The sequence below is a fragment of the Pelodiscus sinensis genome, chromosome 13, assembly GCF_049634645.1.
Source record: "Pelodiscus sinensis isolate JC-2024 chromosome 13, ASM4963464v1, whole genome shotgun sequence".
Classification (NCBI taxonomy): Eukaryota; Metazoa; Chordata; order Testudines; family Trionychidae; genus Pelodiscus; species Pelodiscus sinensis.
In genome coordinates this window covers 24,404,339-24,428,101 of record NC_134723.1, presented here as the reverse complement: position 1 = coordinate 24,428,101, position 23,763 = coordinate 24,404,339, and the positions used below count along the sequence as shown (strand labels likewise).

General features: G+C 43.4%; 1 protein-coding gene across 2 annotated transcripts in view; it reads right to left on the bottom strand.

Moving 5' to 3' along the window:
• LOC102446651 (vascular endothelial growth factor receptor kdr-like) overlaps positions 1-23,763 on the bottom strand; it is a 213,741-nt gene that overhangs the window by 7,415 nt on the left and 182,563 nt on the right. For both annotated transcript variants that reach the window (XM_075940855.1, XM_075940856.1), the window contains exons 25-29: positions 18,875-18,974; positions 18,169-18,274; positions 16,186-16,310; positions 14,829-14,907; positions 13,107-13,207 (exon numbers count right to left, since the gene is read on the bottom strand). In XM_075940855.1, coding sequence (XP_075796970.1) covers positions 13,107-13,207; positions 14,829-14,907; positions 16,186-16,310; positions 18,169-18,274; positions 18,875-18,974 — 511 coding nt within the window. The remainder of the gene's footprint in view (positions 1-13,106; positions 13,208-14,828; positions 14,908-16,185; positions 16,311-18,168; positions 18,275-18,874; positions 18,975-23,763) is intronic.

Below are 23,763 nucleotides of genomic sequence, written 5' to 3'. Positions count from 1 at the left end.
TCTGTGAATTGCAGGAGTCTCCTGTATATTGAAAAAATTCATAGTGAGCAAAGTCATATTTCAGGGCCCCATAGTGCTGGGTACTGTACAAATACAGAACACGAAGAAGGTCCCTGGCCCAAGAATCTTACAATCCAAGTATAAAAGACAAGCCAAGAGATACCTACGGTAAATAGAGGAAACACAATAAATAGAGTAAGCACAGATATCTACAATAAATAGAGGAAGCACAAGGAAACAATGAGATAAAACTCAGTATGAAAGCTCTGTTCACTGGATACCAGCTTTAATCACCCAGCACTCCATCCCATTTGCTAAAGTGGGGCTGGCTGATTGAGGTGGAGGTGTTTTATAGAATCATAAAAATGTGGGATTGGAGGGAACCTTGAAAAGTGGTTTAGTCCACGGAACACTGAGGCAGGATTAAGTCAACCTAGACCATCCCTGACAGATATTTATCTAACCTATTCTTAAAAACCTCCAGCGATGGGGCTTCTACAACCTTTCCTGCAAGCCTACTTGTATTGGGGCACATAACCAGCCCCGCTTCCTGGGCCCCACTTGCCCTTCCAAATAAGGTTCAGGAGACTTCAGCGGAGTGCAACAGCCATGTCCTCTATTCCTTTGCAGTTTCCTCATCACCAGCATCAAATTGGATATAAACTTTGCAGGGTTCTTTTCTGATCCCTGGCAGAGTGGGTCACCAAGTAGGAGGCATCCAACAGCCTCCCTTACTGCCTTCTCCATGGCTGCCCTTCCTGGCTTTTGTAGCCTCTGGGTTTCTAGGCCAGCAAGTGTTGCCAATCTTCAGACAAGCATCTGGCTTTTCCACCAGCCCCAATCTGTTCCTTTTAATTGGGCAGCAGCTAATAAGGTACACTTCTACCAGCACCCTGCAACACTACTCCAGAACATAACTTTTCTTACAGTTGGAAAGTTTTCCTTAATCCCTAATTTAAATCTCCCTTACTGCAGATTAAGCCCATTACTTCTTGTCCTACATTCAATGAGCATGGAGAACAATTGATGGCCAGCCTCTTCATAATGGCCCTTAACATATTTGGAGACTGTTATCAGACCCCCTCTGTCTACTTTTCTTAAGACTAAACAGGCTGATTTTATATAACTTTTCCTCACAGTCAGGTGTCCTAAACCTATTGTAATTTTTGGTGTTGGTCTCTGGACTTGTTCCAATTTGTCCATATCTTTCTTAAAGTGTGGCATCCAGAATGGGGCACAGTATTGCATTTGAGGCCTCACCAGCGCCAGGTAGAGTAGAACAATTACTGCTTGGCTGTGTCTAGACTGGCCAGTTTTTCCAGAAAATCAGCAGCTTTTCCGGAAAAACTTGCCAGCTGTCTACACTGGCTGCTTGAATTTCCACAAAAGCACTGACTTCCTACTGTAAGAAATCAGTCCTTTTTGCGGAAATACTATGCTTCTCCCGTTCAGGCAAAAGTCCCTTTTGCGCAAAAGTTTTGCGCAAAAGGGCCAGTGTAGACAGCTGAGATTTGTTTTTCACAAAAAAGCCCTGATCGCAAAAATGGCGATCGGGGCTTTTTTGCGCAAAAGCACGTCTAGATTGGCCACGGACGCTTTTCCGCAAAAAGTGCTTTTGTGGAAAAGTGTCCATGCCAATCTAGACGCTCTTTTCAGAAAATGCTTTTAACGGAAAACTTTTCCGTTAAAAGCATTTCCGGAAAATCATGCCAATCTAGACGTAGCCCTTGTGTCTCATGTACGGTTTTCCTGTTAGCAAACCCCAGAATGATATTAGACTTTTTACCAGCTGCATCACATTGCTGGCTCAATTTCAACCTTTTCTGCAGTTGAGCAGATTCCCTCCCGGTTTGCCTCTTATGTGTTTGTGTTCTGCAATGCTTGGTTGAAAACCAGCCCCTTAGGGAACTCAACTGGGCTACTACTGGAGGACTCTGGATTCAAGTCCTCATGTCCAACACTTTTTGTGTGACCTTGAATTCAATGCCCCATCTGTAAACATGGAGATAATTGTACTTCCATGCTTCACAGGCTAAATTAATTAAAACTTGTAAGACATGTTTATGAACTATGGTGATGAAAACTATTTAAACAGCTAAGATAGACAGACCCAGCCCAGACAGGAGGAGGTTGTTTGTGGGGAGTGCAAACTCACAATATTCCTATTTTTTCCCCTGTGCTCCTCATTCTTCCTCTGTTTGTCCCCTTCCCTCACTGGTTTCAGTACAGGATGGGAAAATGCCTTTAGTTCCAAAAAGGGAGTTAATGTATCTCAATAAATTATGGTACAATAACCTTAGACAATCTGGTCTCTTGCCTTGGAAGCTGAGTCTGCCCAGGATTGAAGCTCTCTGCAAGATGCCGATGTTACCAGACTGGCCAGTAGAATTAGTATTGGTGTTTTCATTGTAAAGGTTACTTGTTCTGGAAGGGTGGAGGCAGGCATATCAAGTGTATTGTATTGTAATGTATCGGCTTATGTGTATGTGCATCAGCCTGTTTATAGTGGTCACTTTTGAAACATTCAGTCCTGTAATTTTCCTTTGTTTAGGGAGTTTGTGTGTGTTGGATGATACTTTGCACATGCCAATCTATGAAGCCATTCATTCTAAGCCAGTAGCGCTTGAGATGTTTAGCCAAATTCAGCCATCATATGAACATGTGACTTCAATGGGAGTTGCACCATTTTACACGAGGGACAATTTTACTCTGCTGTGGCTGTCCTTCCCAAAAGATCAGGACCTGCTGCTCAGACCCAGAACAGGAAAATGAACCCATGATTCTTACATGGTGCGGTAGAGAGCTAACCAGTCGGATGCTTCTTGCATCTCTTCAATAAATTTCAATCCTGAGACTTCCAGGGTGCAGAGAAGTAAACTAAGGAGAGAAACTCCACTGTACTGGCCTCTTAGATCTGGGCTAGGCGTTCAACCCACATGCCTTATATGGTAGTGCAGATCACCATTAACTAGGCTGCCTCTCATGGCTGAAATAAGCTATAGCCCTGAGTTCCAGCAATGTGATGGTCTTTCATTATTGACATCTAAACTCTCTTCTTTCCAGTTGTCCAAAGAAAAACACCAGTGGAGATTTGTTCACAATGCGATACATTTGGCAACTTTTCCATCCCCTCTCTTTAGCTACATTCTCCCTCTGAAATAAGCAGCACTGTCTCCCTGCTCTACTATTTGTTTATGTACTTTTCTTTTATTCCCCAGCCCTGTTGACTCTTGTCAGCTGACTTCACAGATATTCTGGCTTTTAATTTGTCAGGTATTAAAGTTGTCAGTGGAGACAAGGAGAAGCATGAAAGTATCTGTTTAACTTGGCCCCTGGCCTGCGTGCCTTGGAGTGCCAGATAAAAGACATTTTATTAGGGTTTAGTTTGGCCACACAATGAGAAAACTTTCAGACCCTTGTTGGCTTCCACCAAGCATTCTCCTTGTGTTTCTGTCCCCTTTAGGGCAGGGGACTGCATCTGGGAATGGCTCTGTCTGTCACCTAAATCACACTGTTGTTTGAAGAGAGACTTAAACAGTGACATTTAATATTTGCTCCCAAGCCAGAGAGATGATGAGTTTGATCAGAAGTGAATTTTGTGATTAACCGTCTTTCACAAATTGAAATGGAATTAACTTTCAAAAATGTTTCTTTCATGCAAAATGAATTTCCTAAATTAAAACAGTCCAGAGGTCTTTACCTTTTACCATTTAATGTTCTGGAATAAAATGTCTTTTCTTGCTTAGTAACAGGGAAATGTACATATGCTTGGAATATATCTTGTAGTGGTAGGCTGCAGCTTCCCTGATCTGACTGTCCTTGAAATCTCATTTGCTACATAGAAACTGCCACATTGGATTAGACAATTGGTCCATCTAGTCTGGCATCCTGCCTCCAGCAGTGGCCAGTACCCAGTGCTTCAGAGGAAAGCAAAACTCCTCTTATAATTATGCTCCTAGTCAATTGTGCAATGTTGCATATGAGGGAAAAATCCCTCCTGAGCTACACAGGCAAATAGTTAAGGCCCAAAGCATGATGAGCTTTAATTACCCATAGAATTACATAGCTACAAATGTTAATAATGATCATACAATGACCTAATCATATTAAAATCCAGCCACAATATTTAACTCAGTGAATTCCACAGGTTGACTTTCTGCTGCCTAAAGAAGTAGTTTTCTTTACTGATGCTGCCTTCACTAACCTTTACTTTTAAATGACCTCTTGTTCTCATTTGAAAGGAGAGAATAGAAAGGAAGGACCAGCTAATTTTCACTATGACCTTCATAATGCCTCAATCAAGTCCAGGGCATTATGTGTGTAGGAAAAGTGAGTGTCACCTAAAATACATTTTGAAATTAGCCCGAGAGAGTGACATCTTACACAGGGACCAGTGCAAAAATTCTTAAATGTGCCCACAGAAATTTGTAACTTTTTGGGGGGTGAGGGCAAGGAAATCTCCATATTTCAATTTCCACACTCAAAACATGAAAACTGCCACTTTTCTCAGGTGCAAATTTGTATTCATTGCTAGTTGGGAAAATTTCTTTCTCACACCCATGGATATACTCGTAAGACTGATTTCACCTTGCTCACTTTACACACACATTTCTGGACTCCTCTTCATCAGGAAGATGGCTACAAATTGGAGAGATATAAGTGTAGAGCCACAAAAACATTTAAGGAGTTGGAGGAACTAACTTATAAAGGAAGATGAGAAGAAAAGTCAGTAAATAGCTTGGCTAACCAGTGACTCATGGGGACATGCTAATCACCTACAAATCTTAATCTTCTGGCTTTCTTTCTACAATACACATACACTTGTCTCTAAACCCCACGGCTACGTCTAGACTGGCATGATTTTCCAGAAATGATTTTAACGGAAAAGTTTTCTGTTAAAAGCATTTTCGGAAAAAAGCGTCTAGATTGGCACGGACGCTTTTCCGCAAAAGCACTTTTTGCGGAAAAGCATCTGTGGCCAATCTAGACGCGCTTTTGCGCAAAACAAATCTCAGCTGTCTACACTGGTCCTTTTGCGCAAAACTTTTGCGCAAAAGGGACTTTTGCCCGAACAGGAGCAGCATAGTATTTCCACAAAAAGCACTGATTTCAGACAGTAGGAAGTCAGTGCTTTTGCGAAAATTCAAGTGGCCAGTGTAGACAGCTGGCAAGTTTTTCCGGAAAAGCGGCTGATTTTCCAGAAAAACTGGTCAGTCTAGACACAGCCCTTGTGTATTTTGTAAACATCAATGGAGGGAGCTGATTAGTTTGGGCCATGTGTATAATTAAGGGTCTGCCTACTCTTTTAGTAGAACCTTGTTAGAGGGCCATGTTACAAAACACTTGTGTCCTGTCCCAAGTACACTACAGTTAAAATTTGTAGCGAGGCTGGCTGCTTTAGGGTATTATTGCCAGCTGACATGACTTGACAAAAGATGTGGATAGGTTCTGTTTAGCTTGGTGATGTGACATGGTTAAAATATGGCTAGGTCCCTCCACACTACAGATATTTACTGTCTTCTACCTGCGTCTCCTGGCACAGTGCAGATGACCCTTGAAAGTAAGGGGATGAAATCAAGGAATTGAAAATGTCACTTGAATACTATGAAATGTTTCCCAGCAATAAATGTACTCCTCCGGGCAACAGTCTTCTCAGGAAGGTGGGAGAAACGGTGCAGAATATACTACAGGGGACAACCCTGCACTAGCTACAAGGAAGTGGACTAGATCAGTGGTTTCCAACTGCTGGTCCGTGGCCTGCTGCTGGACTGCGGACCTCTGGCTGCTGGGCTGCGGTGACTCTGGGGGCTAGGGCTGGGGTACACTCTGGGGGCCGTGGCTGTTGGGAGAGGTGTGTCATGCCCCACCTCTCAGCCAACCAGTGCTGGGCAGGGGTAGGGTTTCTTCCTGGACATGGAAGAGTTCTTTGCTGTGCCATGGGAGGGTGGTACGGAGCTCAGTACGGCAGCCTTAGAGCAACCACAACCGGAGCAGCAGCATTCAGCTGGTGGCTGGGAGGCAGCTTAGGGGCTAGGTGAGGGGGATGGTCAGGCACTGGGGGATCCAGGGGTGGGACTAGTGCTGGGGGGCTCTAGGAGTGGAGGGCTCTCAGTGGCAGGGAGCTGGCATAGGGAGCTCTGGGGGCAAAGCTAATACTGGGGGGTTCTCAGGTCAGGGCTAGTACTAGGGAGCTCTAAGGGGTGGGGGGCTGACACTGGGGGGACACTGAGGCATCTGAGGTGGAGTGCTGGCACTGGGAGGCCCTGAGGGTGGGGCTAGGGTTGAAGGGCTCTGAGGGCAGGGCTGGTACTGCTTTTGGCAGACTGGTAACATTTTATTTGCACGTTTGCATATTAATTTGCTTAAAGAATATGCAAATAAAATGTTGCCAGACTGCCAAAAAATTGTGAATGGGTTTGCCAGACCCCAGGATAAAAAAGGTTGAGAATCATTGGACTAGATGACTTAATAGTTCTCTTCCATCTCACTCTTCCCTGAAACACTGATTCTGGCTTGAAGATAAACAACTATTAAAACATTCCAAGAACTGGAAGTTCACTTCTGGGACTGATTATTTTTCTGTAAGAGGGAGTAAGTTTCTAATGACCTAAAGCTCAGGCCAGATCTACGGTAAGGGATAATGTCAGACAAAGGTTCATACTTCCAACTATGTGAATTTCAATTTACCGGGGCATCTCAACTGCTGGGGCTCGACAAGAGAAACTCTCTCAGAGACTCCCCTTATTCTTCTCACTCCAGTGGAGTACTGGAGTCAACAGAAGTGTGATCAGTGGTTGATTTAGTGAGTCTTTACTAGACCCACTAAATTGACCCCCAGAAGATTGATCCCCACAGCACTGAGTATAGATAAGGCTTGGTGAAGAATGCAGGCGTGGTGACTGTAATAGTATTTCTGTGGGGCAGGAGACAGCAGAGCCCTAGTAAGTGAGGACTCTCTAGACCTGAGGTAGAACACTCCTTCCCAGTGCTGTGGAGCTGCTCACTATTGCACTACCCAAGCACCCAGCTTTAACTAAGTAGGCCTTCATGGCCCTTAAAAATCTGGGATGTGATCAGAGGCCTTGTTTAAGGAAAGCCAGGCCTCTGAGCTGTGCTGCACCAAGTCCACCAGTTTATTTCCGATGTTTCCATCTTGTAATAATAATGAGAAATAAACTGTGGAGTCTCATGATAGCTTTTACGGGTACTTAAGGAGAAACTTTTCCAGAATAATAATCGGTACTATTTCATTGCAAAAATCCCAGAGGCTTAAAACACTAAGGTTGTTTTTCCTCTAATAGTTGTGAGTCTGATTCAGAATTTGCTTAAACAAATCTGCTGGGAGTACTATGCTGTAGAAAGCCAATACTGCTTTCCCCTTTAGCAGGATCTATATCTCCCTGGCTGATTAGCAGAGGAACTTGAAGGGTTACAGTCAAGAATTCATTCTTTTGAAATATTCATAAGACACCTTTATAGGCTGGACAATAACCAAATGCAAAACAAAGCAAAAAAGAAGTCAAAAGAGGACCAGTTCACCACTGGAATAAGTGATTGCAGCTGTTTTGGCATCAGGGCAATTGTGCCTGATTATACCAGTGATGAATTTGGCCCAACTATCTCAAATATCTAGCCAGCCTGAATGGAAGGCTCTGGCACAGGCTCCCACACACCCAAGATGGTCATTTCCCACTGAACACAAGGAATAGAGGACTGAGAATCAATGCACCCTACAAAAATGACCATAGGAGCCAAGAATATCTTTGTTCTAGGGATTTTTGCCACTGCATCATTGTGTGACCTTAGACAAGTTACTTATGCCAGAATTGTCACTGATTCTGAGTGCCACAAATTTTGGATAGTCCCAGTTTGGGTTATTGTTCTAGGTGCTGTATAAACATAGAGCAAGATATAGTCACTAGCCCCAGGAATATAGGTACTAGCAGTGCCCGGTATGCAGTACCAGCACCTCCAGATGCAGTACCGGCACCTCCAGTTAGAGTTTATTGGAACGAATGGAGCGTACCAGCACTTCTGTATGCAAATGTCTGACAGTCGGCTGGGCCACATGTCTTAAAGGGGCCGCATCTCTTAAAAGGACAATGCTGGCCCCACCCTGGCTTTTTTTTTTTTCTCAACAACTTTTCCCCTGGAGTACCAGCACTTTTTTTTTTTTTTAACAAAAAAAAAACCAAAAAAACCCCCAACCCTGGCTACTAGTAACAAATAAATAAATAAATTAAATAAAAATAAAAAAAATCTGCTGAAATCTTTTATAGTAGCCTGGAGCAACCTTACCTCCAACCTCTATTCACCTCAAAACAGGATGTAACAATAGGAATCCTGACCAACCCTTCTGAGCCACTTTTTCTGGGTGAGTGGTGGCTGAAGAGTGTGAAGATCCCATGGCTATATATGAAAGCCTGAATGGGCAGATGTCTCTCTAAGGCTGTGTCTATACTACAAGCTATGGATGTGATTCCACACTGATAGCTCAATGAATTACCCTGAATATAAATAGCAGTGTGGCCTTGGTAGCTTGGGTCACAGCGGTGGAGTCTTAGCCATGCTGACCGTATACCCACAGGGTCCTGATGAGTTTGTACTCAGCCCAGCTGAGCTACGCAGGCTATACAACTATTTATACTCAAACTAGCTCTCCTGGAGCTAGTGTGATATTGTCTGTGTGAGCTGGGAATCACATCCCGGCTTGTCGTTCAGAGATGGCCTACAGGCCACCTTTTCTTACAGTCTTTTCCCAGACACATCATATCTGAACAGGATCGCCTGATGCTGCCAAGCACAATGGTTTGGTTTGTAAGAGCCTGTATCACATCAGCTGAGATCCAATCAGGTGGTGTCAGGGTCCTTAGCCAAGAATCAGCTAAATAATTGTTTCAGAGCAACTGAGCATAATTAGATCAGACAAAAAAACCCCAAGAAAACAAAACCAAACACCAAACCCAGGCAAAAGCCAAACTGGCCCATAGATCTTAATAATATCTTGATTAAAGATTTTCTAAGAAGATTTTGAAGCAGTGCTTGATGCTGGCACGTTAATGTTATAAGATGAAACCTGACACTCTAGCCTGATCGTTATGTCCCACACTTCCTTGAATGCTGATTTAGCAGCAGCCCCTCTTTTGCTCTCATAAGCCAATGTAAAATGCGTCTGACTTCAGAAATAGTTATTACTTGTCTAACAGGATTCCCAGTCCAAGGGTATCAGATTCAGTCTCTATAAACTCTTGACACAGCAATCTATGGTGTGTAGTGTTGCCAACTTTTCAACTTCATGGAGCAAGCGAATGCAAGACAAATAAACACTGAGATTTGGGTGAAAAATAATAAACCCCGCCACCCTGGTTTAGAAAACACGCTAAGCCTTTGAAAGCTTTTATATAAGGAGAGGATGGCGGTTTGAAATGAGTCCAGGGTAAATGTTTTTGATAGTGAGAGATACACAATTAACAACAGTGACATTATCTCTGCTGCTAAACTAACACGCTTCTCTGAACTCTCCAAGCCATTTGGAGACTATTACAAGTGCTTCTCAGGGATGTTTTTCAAGTTACGGGCAGGTGAGGTCAAGAGGTAACATACCCTGAGGTGAAAGGACACCAAGGCCTTCCATAATTAATATCTACATGAATGTAGCCCTTGGGCCAGAGAGATTCTGCAGGATAGTTTAAAAGAAGAGTCTGGCAAAAGGGTCTTCTCAGGTGAAGTGAACCTTGAATGCTAAATGGAAAAACAGGCCTAGAACAAACACCCCTCTGTCTACCAAGAGATTGCTAGAGTCCTGAGTGTGAGAGGGAAGTGGATGCTGCTTAATGCAGGCTTTGCCTCTAGATTAGATTTCTATTCAAATAGCCATGTGTGGACTGGCTGGCACAGGAAGTCCCTTATGTACAGTTACAAATGGAATAAGAAAAATTATATGGATTTAGAAGGCCAAATTTCCAGCTGGGGCATATTTTAAATAAAGCCAGTGGGATTAAACTGATTGACACTAACTTGGGATCTTGTCCAGTATCCAGTTCAGAAGTTTGAAACTACAGTACTGCTCTGGAAATCTCACAAGAACAAACTGACTTCCAGCATTTCTAGCGTGTCTGCTTGTGAATGGCTTGCCATTAACACTGCTCAGCTGTTTAGGGATAGTGGAGGTATCCCGAAATAGCTACCCCACATCTACACAAGCCGCCTGTTATTTCGAAATATTTTTCTAAATAATGGATGCACTATTTCGCCATCCCAGTAAACCTCATTGCATGAAGGATAAGGGATGGCTTGAAATAGCATGTTATTTCAAAATTTGGTGCTGTGTAGACTTGCCAAATTTCAAAATAAGCTATTTCAAAATAGTTTTATTTCAAGCTTAGTTTTATTTAGAGTATTTTATTTCGAGTTTAGGGTGCTGTGTAGATGCACCCTTAGGGTGTGTCTAAACTACATGCCTCTGTCGACGGAGGCATGTAGATTAGACAGATCGGCAGAGGGAAATGAAGCTGCGATTTAAATAATCGCGGTTTCATTTAAATTTAAATGGCTGCCCTGCTCTGCCGTCAAACAGCTGATCAGCTGTTTGTCGGCAGATCGGGGCAGTCTGGACACGCTGCAGTCGACAAAGAAGCCTTTGTCGATCGGCGCAGGTATGCCTCGTGAAACCAGGTTTACCTGCACCGATCGACAAAGGCCTCTTTGTCGACCGCAGCGTGTCCAGACTGCCCCGATCTGCCGACAAACAGCTGATCAGCTGTTTGACGGCAGAGCGGGGCAGCCATTTAAATTTAAATGAAGCTGCGATTATTTAAATCGCGGCTTCATTTCCCTCTGCCGATCTGTCTAATCTACATGCCTCCGTCGATGGAGGCATGTAATTTAGACATACCCTTAGAGAGCAGTCTGGTGTATCGGAATTTGGTGCTCCACTGCAGAAAACCTGAAGGGGAAGGAAAGAGAAATCCACCTGCTACTCTTCTGAATACTTCTGCATCTCAGAAACAAAAAAGTTTCATTCAAATGTGACTCTAAAATAAAGGGCAAATATCATCAGGGAGGGAGGGTGTTTTACATGATTCAGTTTACCCATCCCTAGTGTGCATGCATGCATGGAGACACAGAAGTTTCTGAGGATTCCTGATAAGTACAATATTGGGACTTTAATTCACCCACAGCCATACAGAATGAATTCTGCTTATGCTCTGTCCTCATCATTACATCCCACTCCTTCGCTGCAGGACAATTGGACCAGTGTGGAGAAAGTAGATATGGAAAAATTATTTATTTGCCCCCATAACAAGAACTAGGGGTCACCAAATGAAATTAATAGATAGCAGATTTAAAACAAACAGAAAGAAGTTTTTCTTCATGCAGTGCACAGTCAACCTGTGGAACTCCTTGCCAAAGGATATTGAGAAGACCAGGACTTTATAAGGGTTCAAAAAAAAACTATATAAATTCATAGAGGATAGGTCCATTGATGGCTATTAGCTTGGATGGATAAGGATGGTGCCCTGAGCCTCTGTCAAAATCTGGGAATGGGTGACAGAGGAGGGATCACTTGATGATTACCTGTTCTATTCACTCCCTCTGGGGCACCTAGCATTGGCCACTGTCATAAGACAGGGTAGTGGGCTAGATGGACCTTTGGTCTGACCCAGTATAACTGTTCTTATATTCTTATGGAATGTGAAAGCTTACATCAGTTCAGCAAGGATAACATGAGCCTGCTCTGTCATTTGTATCATATACCATATTGAGTGCACTCCAAACAACAACTGAGATTGTATGGAACTGAAGTCTGAATAGCCAAGGCAAGCTTCCATCATCCTTCCTCTCCGTCTGTCATGAGCAAGTCAATAGTTCTTCTCGAGTACTGACTGTTACACTCTGACTATGTCAAATGTGAAATGAGCCTGCAACACCATGTAGAAGCAGTGCAAACACCCCAGCATACTACATCTCACAAAGAAGATCAACTGTGTTCTGTGGGGAATCACAGAAAATACCCTTGTGGAAAAGCCCTGTTGACTTTAAATAGAGAGAAGCCAAGTTATAGGGTTCTGTCTATTTTAGATACTGCAAAAGCTTCAGAGGGGTAGCTGAGTTAGGCTATGTCTACGCTACAAAGAAAAGTCAGAAAAAGATACGCAAAAGATAACTCTGGTATCCCAGAAAAGCGCTGCAGTCTAGACATAGCCTTAGAGTGTGTGAGAGGATAGTGGGGACTGGTGTGGGTGACTGTGGGAAGAGGAAAGGACATGTAGAGGGGGACTGTCGTGGGAAAGGAAGTTTGGAGATCTAGATTCTGAAATGCATACGGGCTCTTTAGTGCTCAAGCCAGTTTTCTCATGGTCTCTATCACCAGTGTTCTGTGAAGTTCTACCTCATCCTTTATGTCTGCAATAGGCTGATGTATGTCTGGTAGGCATTGACATATTTTTAAGAGCTGTTCCTCTGCTTGTCTCTGGTATTAAAAAGTTCTGCTAGTTCTTGAAATTGTCCCACATGTAATTAGGAACATTAGAAAAAGGCAGGGAAATGTTTACAAACTAATATTAATATAGTCATCTTTTTATATTCTTTTGTTATGTTTGCCACTTAGGCCATATTTGTGGCTCTTGCAGGTTAGACCCTGAAAGAAACCAACTTTATTTGCACCCCTCTTTGAATATGATGATTCAAAATCATAGGGCAGCTTCTCCTTTGGAAAAAAAGAGTGAATTTGATTGGTGATGCATCCTGGGCTGAGGGTGATGAAATTGGTGTTCATGCTTTATTATACTAATTAATGTTCACCCTGTGTCAAAGAAACACATGTATGGAAGCCCAGCTAGAGGAAAAGCCTTCCTTTCAAAAGTCTGGGAATATGTTGTAGATGCAAACTGGCAGCTCTTTTCTCTGTGTTGTGCCCAAAACTGAATTGTACATCTTCATTGTGAAATGTATTAACAATCCTCTCACTGTTGTAATCGTGAAGCCCAGAGCTGCTGGTGCTGCAGACTTAGTGTTCCACTTTGAGTCAGAAACTTTTTTTTTTTTAACCACAAACAATTCTGGACAGGACACAGCCGCCAAAGAAATGTTCCCAAAGTACTCACGCGAGAGCCATAATCCCATAAGGCCAGGAGCGGATTTCCAGTCTCTTCAGGCTTTTCATCTCATCAGATGTCAGCACCATTCCGCTGTCCGACTCACTCTCCTATCCAGGGAAAGGAAAAGGACATGGTTACTGAAAAGGACAGTGCTGCTGCTCGCTTGGATTCACGGCCCGGGGGAAAAGAGTGATGGAGCATTTGTACAGCACAGAAATAAAAGCTGTGGAGAAGGAAGAGCAAAGGGGCCAGTTCGAACACCAAGTTCCAGCAGGAGTCTGCCCTTCTCTCATTCACTCACTCTTCTGAAGCAGCTTTTGTGCTGCAATAGGGGCCAGCCTCTCAGTGCTGCAGGCCTACTTCCCTCATTTGTCCACAGAGCAGGTAAAGCCCAGGCAGGAGCACTGCGTGTTTCCTCATCCCTGTCCTGCAAAGGCCACCACTAGGTAGGGCAGAGGCTCTAAGGCCAGTTCAGTTACTGGCCTCTCCACAGGGACATCCTTAGGATTTAGGGGCACAATGGTGGCTGGGCGAGACGACAATTTTGTAGAGATGTGATTTTATAATCTTCAGCAGATTTTAAACTAAGGTTCTGTTGACTAACACAGTAAATTGGGATGCTGACAGCATATACCTGGAGTTGGCAAATGTCTGTAAAATGGCGTCATTGCCACTTGAATGGCTCTTTCACAGGTTTAGTGGTCTGTTAATAGCTCTGGCAGGCTTTTCCACTTTTAATTTAACTAAATCCTCTCTGGAGGAAGCAGAGCCACAGAACAGGGACAGGAAGAGGCAGATTGGTGGACAATAAGATCCTGTGGTGCCCCAAATTTTCAGATGCCCTAAACACCATCATATTCTGAGTATGGGTAAGGACGGTTCTGCCTCTCGGGCACAGACTACCACCAAGGAAGTCATTTGCAATTCAAATTCTTTTTCTTTTAGGTAGACATTTGTGCACTAGGACCCTAAGGGAGACCTAACAACTCGTTCCACACTTGGCACCAAAGAGTCTTTAGTCGGGCATTGCCAACTTGGGTTGGACTCAAACCAGCAAAAGAAGCTCCTGAGTTATTTCAGATGGAAGGAGAAGAGAGACAACCAGATGGTCTGTGGCCCCAGATGAGGCCACATGAACTTCCTGGTACAGAGCATAGTTTGAATATTCATGCTTTTAGCCTCCATTTGAATTGCTCCATGAGTCAAAGTGTAGGATCCCATTCGCTCTCCTACATCTCGGCCAAATCCTCACTAGAGCTTCTGTCTCTTCTCCCAGAACTAGACAATTAGCCCATCATAAGACGAGATTTTCAGGTCTCTCCTACACGTCAGTCTTCTCTCCTGAGCCTCCGGTCTTTCACTCCGTCTCTCTCTCTCTCCTCCTCCTACTGCCTCCCCTCTCCCTCTCTCTCTCAGCTCTCCTCTGCCTCCTGCCTCTCTCTCTGTCTCTCTTTCTCTTCTCCTCCCCTCCTGCCTCTCACTCAGGGGACCACGGTGGCCCAGCTGAGTGGCGCAGAAGTCAGCCGAGCGCCACAGTGGGAGGCCTGAGTCACGTCCTTCGCAACAGTGCCGTCCAGAGGGAACAGCCAGCATTTCAGCATTACAGAGTCTCAGACATTGGGCTACTGTATATACGATGAAGCACACACATGCTCCAGAAACTCACCATCGCCCTGCTGATAGGAGACCTGCAAACCTGCTGGAAGGGAAAGTATTCACCTCACTTACCTCATTCATCACTTTCTGCCTCTCCACGGGCACCTCATCAAATGTCTTCACACTCAGTGGTCGCTTCTTACTGTTATTACTGAAAAGGAGGAGGGTGAGAGATGAGCACCCGACCATTCATGATGACCCTGTAACTTGCCTGCTTTCTCCAGTGGCTGCTGAGCTAGCTAACTCAAACGTCCCTGACCTGAGGTAAGGTTCCTTCATCAGCTTTTCTTCTACATCTTGTAACCAATAAGTAGGGCCCAGACAAGCAGCAAGAGTTATAAAAAGAGACCCCATTTTGGAGCTGCTGTTGGAATCTACACCACCAGGATTTTGGATAAAGGGACAGCTACCTGAATAATTGACAGTATTTTAAATGACAGGATAAGGGCTAGGATCTGGAGTCTCTTGGCCTACCATGGGAAAGTTATATGGCCATGCACCACCATCATTAGCAGTCATCACAAAGGACAGGGCAGGGATGTAAACACATCCCCGCCCTTTCCTGATCCTTCCCTTTCTATATGGTCAGTGTTCATGGGAGCACAAGCTGCACGTTCTTTACCGCTGTAGGAGTTCCCACAGCTCCCAGCAAGGCCTGGCAACTGCCAGTCTCCACCACACACAGAATGCAGCCAGTCCTAGCCATTCTGCATCCAACAGGACAGTGGCTTCCAAAGCCACTGTCCAATCCCAAGCTTTGATTGCTATTTTGGCCATTTAAATACAAACCATTGGAAAGCCAGGTGAAGAACCAATCAGACTAATATTTATTAAAGCAGACTGAGAGCAGGGCCTGAGCTGGAAGCTTTGCTAGGTGTTATTACAACTGCCACAACCTTGGTGGATCAGAAAAGAGGAGAGGCTGGACCTAATTATCCCTGGCTTTTTTTCTGCAAAGCCCAATGCACAGCTTCCTTTGCCCATCTCTGGACAAGACCAAGTGAAACTCAGTGACATTCAAAGCAAACCTCTCTTCCCCGGAAAAGTGTTCAAAGCCAGTTGATACAAGCATGTGGGGGACTGAAGCAAGAAGGGGAAATCACAGGAATGGAGGATTCCCTAAAACATGTGGTGGATAGCCTGCCCTAAAAGCAGCCAATTTGGCAAATCATTTTGGGGAAGTGGCTTCATAGCCAAAAGCCTTCAACCAGGGAAAACCCTGCCCCTAGCCTAGTGCTTGGTGAACCCAAGAACAATAAGCAGATCTGTTCCACTCCACCGTAAATGCTGGTAGGCAGAGATGACAACACCTATGCCAAACTACTATATCTATGCTTTTGCCAGCAGACTTAAATTGTTTCCCCATAATCACTTTTTTAATTGACTAGATTTTTAACTGGAAACCATAGTAAAAAACCATTTTCCTTACCCCATTCCCAATGCACTCCAGCGATTAATGCACTTATTCAAGTTTTCTTCCACTGGGCAGGTCTTTGGATTAGATTCTCCATCAGGGCATAATGTGATGTTCAGAGGAATATAATCTTTACCATCCTAAATAATCAATAACAGGAGAAAGGGAAGCCAGTAAGGATCAGTTCTTCCTATTGATGTTCTGGACATTCATGTCTATCAAAATCTACTGGAACCATTTTCAAAGCAGGATTCTGCAGCAGGAAACCACGTGGATATGTGTTTTATTTTTGATTATTTCTTTAAGATAGTCATGATATATCCTATACTGTAGGGTTAAGGGCTTTATTCAACATTCACTGTCTTGTCTTTCAAAAGGCAAATCTTTAATTTTGGGGTGATTCACTAAGAAAGAATGGATGAAAATTGGTTTTAAAATTCAGTATCCCTGGTTGCTCTTTGCATATATCCTCCCTTGGAGGCATCTGAGTGCTCTGTTGCTTCATTAGTCATGGTAGCAAAGTGCAAGAGCTCCAAATGTCCCCTGCATTGTAGACCATATCTTTTCAGGCTTCTTTCTCTCATAGAAACAACAGCTCTGCCAATGGTGCTCATGTATCAGCTAGGAAAATGAAACATTTTGAGCATGCAGCATCAATGAGTGATCTTTGGCTTGGAGGATACCAAGATATCCACATCCATTTGAAAGCAGCTGGCTTTATTGGGTTCCTATGTGGCATCTTGGACAAAACTGTAGCCAGTTATTTTCTGCTGTTATTATTTATTATTATGCTCTAATCAGCCTTAGTTAAGTCAGGCATTCAAGGTCTCACTGTTAGGCACTCAACTACATTTTCAGTGCTTTGGCATCTTTGGTGATTTCCAAGGGTCAGTGTAATGGGACTCAAAACACCCAAATCCACATTAAAGCTCCCCATTTCTGCATGGGAAAGGAGAGACACAGAGCCATACAGTATGTGTAGCTATAGCAGTGCTGGGAATTTGAAATGAGTAATGCCTATTTATAGCTCATGAGCTTCTGTTCAAATTGAGGAGTTGCCACTATGACAGCCATACCTTATTATTGCAGCCTCAAACCACTTTATTTCCTGTGCTTTCATTACAACAGTTGCCACTGTATCCTTAATACAATTCATCACCTACCTAAGTAAGCTATGAAGTCTCAGCAGCAAGTGCTAATTATTACAATTATCTGTAAAAGTGGCTCCTTGTTTAACTTCTAAACCCATTTATCAAAATTCCCTTTCCTTGATTTTAATTCTGAGGCATAATTAACTGCCTTTTCCCTTATCACGATTCCTGAGTTCCCTTTAATTTCCTTTGCTAGCAGCATAAGGCTCATAACCTCTCACTGGCCTTTGCATGTTGCAAAACAAGCCTCCTCCAATTTAGCCTCCCTGATTTGTTTGTTTCAAAAAAGGGAAGGGGCCAGTGGTGAGAGTTTAATTTTTTCTTATAATGGAACTGACAGTTACATAACTGTGGTGTTGGTTTTTTTTTTAAATGGAGAGAAAAAAGTTGATTTAACTATTATGAAATTGACAATTATGTAATTGACTCTTTGACGTTAAATGGCTTCATTTTAAAGTTCCTAAAAGCAATAATGAGCTTAAATACAGAGGAAAAAAAGGGGAGCGAGAGAGAGTTCAGACCAACTGTAGTATGAGAACTATATTACTGGCAGTTTGCAGTGTTGAAACCGAATTGAAAATGTTTTGTAAGATAAAGAACTATTGTTCCTCTAGGGGGCAGCTGAGCCTTTTTTAAATTAATGTACTGTACATTTCTGCTCCCTGTGGATGGATAAACAGCACATTTTCTAACCATAATCCTCTTTGAAAACAGCATTTTTTTTCTTGTGCCCTCACACCAATAGCCATTTTCACTATGTTCTTTGCTGTGAAGTCATGTCTTCTATTGTTGTTTAACCCTGGGATATCATTTCTTTACATATATGGCAACAATCGCACAGCTGTACCTGTTGCACGTTTGCCTGGAGGAGGTCTCCTAAGCGCTCAACCAGCTCTGTGAAGGTGGGCCTCTCCGTAGCAATGCTATGCCAACAATCCAGCATAGTCTGGTAGCTATGGAAAAGCACATGGACGTTAAGAGAATGTTAATTTGTGTTCCCAAGCCATTTGTTGGTGCTGCTGCTTGTCTCCATCCTCATCTAGATGACTTCCCACGTTATACCTCCAATGAAGGTGACAAATCAAATCTATGTGCTCAGAAGCATTGCATTACAGCCCCAGTCACGTCATTTTACTTCATGCTTGTGTTTCTATCAATGCTTTAGGTTGTCTAGGCTGAGCTAGTAGGCATTACTGATATGGGTGAAAGCAGTTTACAATTATGGCTACATAGACACTCCCAGAAAACTGGAAAATCAAAGAAACACAATAGTTCCTTGAACTGAGATTTTGTGCACTACAATTAGCCTGAAATGATCTGTTAATATCTTTGGCTATTGAAGGATTGGCCTTGCAGTTGATGTGGTGGTTTGTTGTTATTGGTCTACAGCGTCAGGGAGCCTGGAGTAGGCACAAACCTCAAAATGTATAAATGGAGTACAAGATAGGCAGTCTGACAAGCCCTTCTCCCACCTCAACGCACAAATCAAAGGCCCTGTTACAGTGGTTAAATTCTGTCTGTCTGTTGTCCAAGGCCAGGAGTAGAGCTCTTACATTTCTGGAGTGGAATATTCTGGTGATCTCATCCGTGTGCCTTCTTTGAGGCGGCGGCAAAAGTCCTCATCAATTTGCACTCCCGGGTATGGTGAGGCACCTGCAGGTACACATGGAGGATGACTGTAGATGGTTGATTACAATCAGCCTGAATTCAAAACAGCAATGGTGACTGCTGAGCATTCGAGCCCAGCTGGAAATCTGGGATTTGATCCTAAAAGGTGCTAAAGCACTGGCAGGTGCCTGTGCTCAGCATCTCTCAGGATCAGGCCCTTGGACTGTAGAAACAACATTGTGGGCCAGACTTACAAAGGAGATTGAAATTACTTAAGAATCTTATGTGTCTAATTCCCACTGAAAATCATCTTTAGGTTCTTCACAAAAAATGTGTGAATTTTAGGTCCAAAGCTCATTGCATCCAACTTCTAAATGTCAGCCTTTCGTGACAATAACATAATTAATGCAGCACATTGCTTGTCATACTCTGATGCTCCTAAAAGACCACGATACACATATATTTTCACTGATGGGGGATGAAATACAAATGGGTGTTGCAGTAGCCCCTCAAAAAAATTTGTTCTAGAAATTCCATTAGAACAGTAACATTGTCTAGCTAGAGGTTTCTAGTCAAATTGAGCAAAACATTCATATTAAAACCAGAGTCAGAATCACCTCAAAATGAAACACATCAGAACAAAAGCCAATTGCATGTCAGTTTCATGCCTTAAATAATTTCTTGGGTTAAGAAGGAAGCTTCTTACTAGTTCACCTAGATACATTCTGGTTTCAAAGTAATGCCCCAGGCCAAATTTTCTGCTACCTGAATATATATAAAGTAATAACAAATCCTGCAATCATCACTAATCCATTCAGGTCTCTGTGACATCAGTGGAACTAGCTGCACAGGTGAGTAAGGCTGGGAAATACCGTAAGCTTTTATCCATGTGACACAAAGGCAATGGGAGACATAAGTCAGCTAAATCCCCTCCCAGACATGTAATTGAACTCTTCTCCCTCTTGTTCAAGCTACGTTAGTGTTGAATATCTTGGGCTGAGGGGAAGTTCTTTCAGAAGAAGAGGAAAGAGGAAAAATCACAGGTGCCCTGGTGGCCACTCTGTCCACTGCAATCACAGCTTACATGAGAGACAGCGTCCATTCAGTCTGGACGCTCTCTTCTGAAAAAGCAGATCGCTTTTTCAATGCACTTTTGCTGTGTGGACGCTCTCTTTCAGAAGAAGTTTTTTCGGAAAGTCTCTTTTGAAAAAGGCTTCTTCCCAAAGAAGCCTGTAGTTTAGACATAACCTTTCTCTTAGAACCTCAAGTACTTCACCTTCCTCCTCTTGAGATCCCCCCCATAAGACTTCTGCAGGTTATCCTTTCTGGCACTGGAGGGACAAATATAAATCCCAGTGTGGTCTTTCAACAACTTCACTAGTGAGATGGAGGAATTGGTAGAGGTGCAAGGCTCTCACTGCCCACTTGATAATCTCATGCTGCTAGTTCAGGAGAAGAGGCTCAAGCAAGGTTGCTGGGTGAGGCCCTGACCCATGTTACATTAAGATCTGATAGGTTAGCAGATGAACCACTCACACTGTAGGTAAAATGCATAGAAGCATGTCTGTGTCAATTCACTGCATTCCCCTGGCTCTCATTAGAAACCTGTGTGGCTGTGCCTCCAGTAATGTCATCTGTACTACCGTGACAAGGAACCAATGCACACAACTAAATCATGCTCCTTAATGCAACTGACAAGGAAAGGAGAATATGTAAGCGAGCTGAGCTGCCCTGTAACAGCTCTTGTTTTCCCTGTAGAAGTTAATTCTATGTCAGAACAGCAAGCACGGTAGAGGCACGCTCCTGCTTCAGGAAATGCTCTCTTTCTTCCAATCACACCTCACTTTTCAGCCCTGTTTTCTGTTTCAGTGTGACTGTAATACTGGTTCAGTTTGCTGGTCTGATGGTCGGGAAACTGACAGCCTCTGTCTATCTACAGACCATGGAAATCACAGCCTGTAACAGGGCAAACCCCTCAATCCACCTTCTTGCCTTTCTCCTATTTAATGCTCCTCAAAGGTAACCTGAAGGGACCACTTCTAGGGGTATTCTGTCCCTACGTCCAACCAATCCTTAACCTCCTACTGGGGAGAGAGGCACTCAGTGCCAATTGTGACTGCATTTTTGGATTGAAACACATGGGAACTGGATTGATGTCATCCAGCAGCCATCCAGCAGAAAGAATAATCCTTATTTCGTCTCATTTTACATAATAATCCTCTTCAGTGCTGTTTTATTACACACACAAACATAGGGATGGGGAGAGTCTTTCTCTATATGGTGGGATGCATCCTATTTCCCCCTGAACTGGAAAGTGGGAATTTTCAGCCAGCTACAGCCTGTCATGTGGCATGTGTGAGTGAAATTACAGCCAAAGACCACATATACAGATTGCTAAGGAATTCAGAGACCTTTCTGGGCTGAAGAGTGCTACATTAGTGGGTGTCCCTGGCACCAGAGTCAATATGAATTGCACTTGCTTACACTCGAGTTTAAATTGGGCTAGAGTTCTAAACGGGTCTCTATTTCATCATTAAGGATCCAGACCAGCTGGGTGACATTCAGTGTTGGAACAAAGTCAAGGGAACCGTGATAGTGGAGTAGAAGCGAAGGTCCAGAAATCAGTGGGAGTTAGGCACCTAAATATCTTTGAGAATCTGGGCCAATGAGATTATACAACCAAGGCCCCTGTAAGGCTTTCTAAGGTTTTCATCCATTTGGAGGAAAGGAAAAGGGGTGTGAGAAAGATACTGAGTTTATCTTTAAAAAACCATTCCCAACCTGAAAAAGAATATGAAATTCCCCCTTTCTCCCCAGCACCTCTGGCATCTCTTCTCCCCAGCAGGGGCTGCAGTATGTGACATAGCTATTTCTTTTCATAGTCTGGCATCCTAGAGGCTGGATGAAGAGATTTGGAAAAACATTTAATCCATTTTGAACAGAAGGGATTTAATAGAATCTGAATCTGGGTCCAGCTCTTGAGGAATATGTATGTGGTTATAACTTTCCTGACTGATCTCCTGTTTTCTTCAAGCTTGGGAATGCCATCATATATTGCATGCTTGTGGGTGGGAATATGCCATGCAGTCATATTCAGGATGAAAGAAATTGGGAGAGTACCAAAAAGTGACTATTCTCCAAATAATTTAACATCATGGGCCTATCGATTTGACCCCTGATATCATTGACTGCAGGGATGGGCTTGTACAAGTAGCAAAGAGCTTTCTATAGGCTCAGAGAGCAGTCTATGGCCAGGTCTACACTAGGGGGCAATGTGGAACTAAGGTACGCAACTCCAGCTACCTGAATAGCATAGCTGGAGTCAATGTACAAGTTCGAATTACTGCGGCATCTTTACTGCAGGGAGTTGATGGGAAAAACTCTCCCATTGATTCCCCTTACTCTTCGACCCAGTGGAGTGCCGGAGTTGACAGGTGCATGATCAGTAGTTGAGTTAGCAGGTCTTCACTAGACCCATTTAGTCAACCCTTGGGAGATCAATCCCTGCAGCGCTGATCTCCTGGTAAGTGTAGGCAAGGCCTATGGCAGCTTAAATTTACATGGCCACAGTTATTTGAAATCCTTTGGTCTGTGAGCTGGGACAAATCCCATCAGCAATGTCACACCACAATCTGTTCTTGTGTTTCTCTGATTTTAGTTGAGTGGGAGATAGTTTGAGACTCGTTTCTGTTCTGTATCTGTAGTTCCCTTTCCAGTTTTCTCTGACACTAGGGTTGTGTCTACACTGCACCCCTTTTCCGGAAAAGGGGTGCAGATGAGACAAGTCGGAATTGCAAATGCTGCGGGGGATTTAAATATCCCCAGCTTCATTTGTATAAACATGGCTGCCGCTTTTTTCCGGCTTGGGGCTTTCCCGGAGAAAAGCACCAGTCTAGACAGGATCTTTTGGAAAATAAAGCCTTTTCCAAAAGGTCCCTTATTCCTGATTTTAAGAGGAATAAGGGACCTTTTGGAAAAGCCTTTATTTTCCGAAAGATCCCGTCTAGACTGGCGCTTTTCTCTGGCAAAGCCCTGAGCCGGAAAAAAGCGGCAGCCTTGTTTATACAAATGAAGCGGGGAATATTTAAATCCCCCGCTGCATTTGCAATTCCGACTTGTCTCATCTGCATTCCTTTTCCGGAAAAGGGGTGCAGTGTAGACACAGCCTAGGGCTATGTCTACACTAAAGAGTTTTTTTTAGAAAAACAGCTGTTTTTCTGAAAAAAAAGTCACGTCCACACTGGAATCGCATTCTTTTGGGAAAGAATCGAAAGAACAGAGGGGTTTTTCCGACATTGGTAAACCTCTTTTTACGAGGAAGAAGCTTTTTTCCAAAAGAACTCTTTTGCAAAAAGGTGTGTGTGGATGGGGAAGAGGGAGTTCTTTCAAAAGAAGAGGAAAGAGGAAAAAGCACAGGTGCCCTGGTGGCCACTCCGTCCATAGTAATCACACCTTAAATGTGAAATAGCATCCACATTGAATAGACACTATCTTTCAAAAAAACAGATCGCTTTTTTGATGTGCTTTGGCAGTGTGGACACTCTTTCAGAAGAAGTTTTTTCAGAAGAATTCTTCCAGAAAAGCTTCTTCTGAAAGAAGCCTTCAGTCTAGATGTAGCCTAGGAATTATAAGAAAATGTTTTGCTTGTGTGACAGCACCTTTTTTCCAAGTATCTCCAAATGCTTTTTGAAGTCTTTAGCATATGAATTAGCTCACTTACCTGGAACAGGTAAGAATGAATATACCCAGACTGAGACATTCAGTGGTATTCAAGCATGCTGAACTTTGACCCTTAGTGCTGTCATGTTATCTGAACTGTCCAGCTTTATACAGC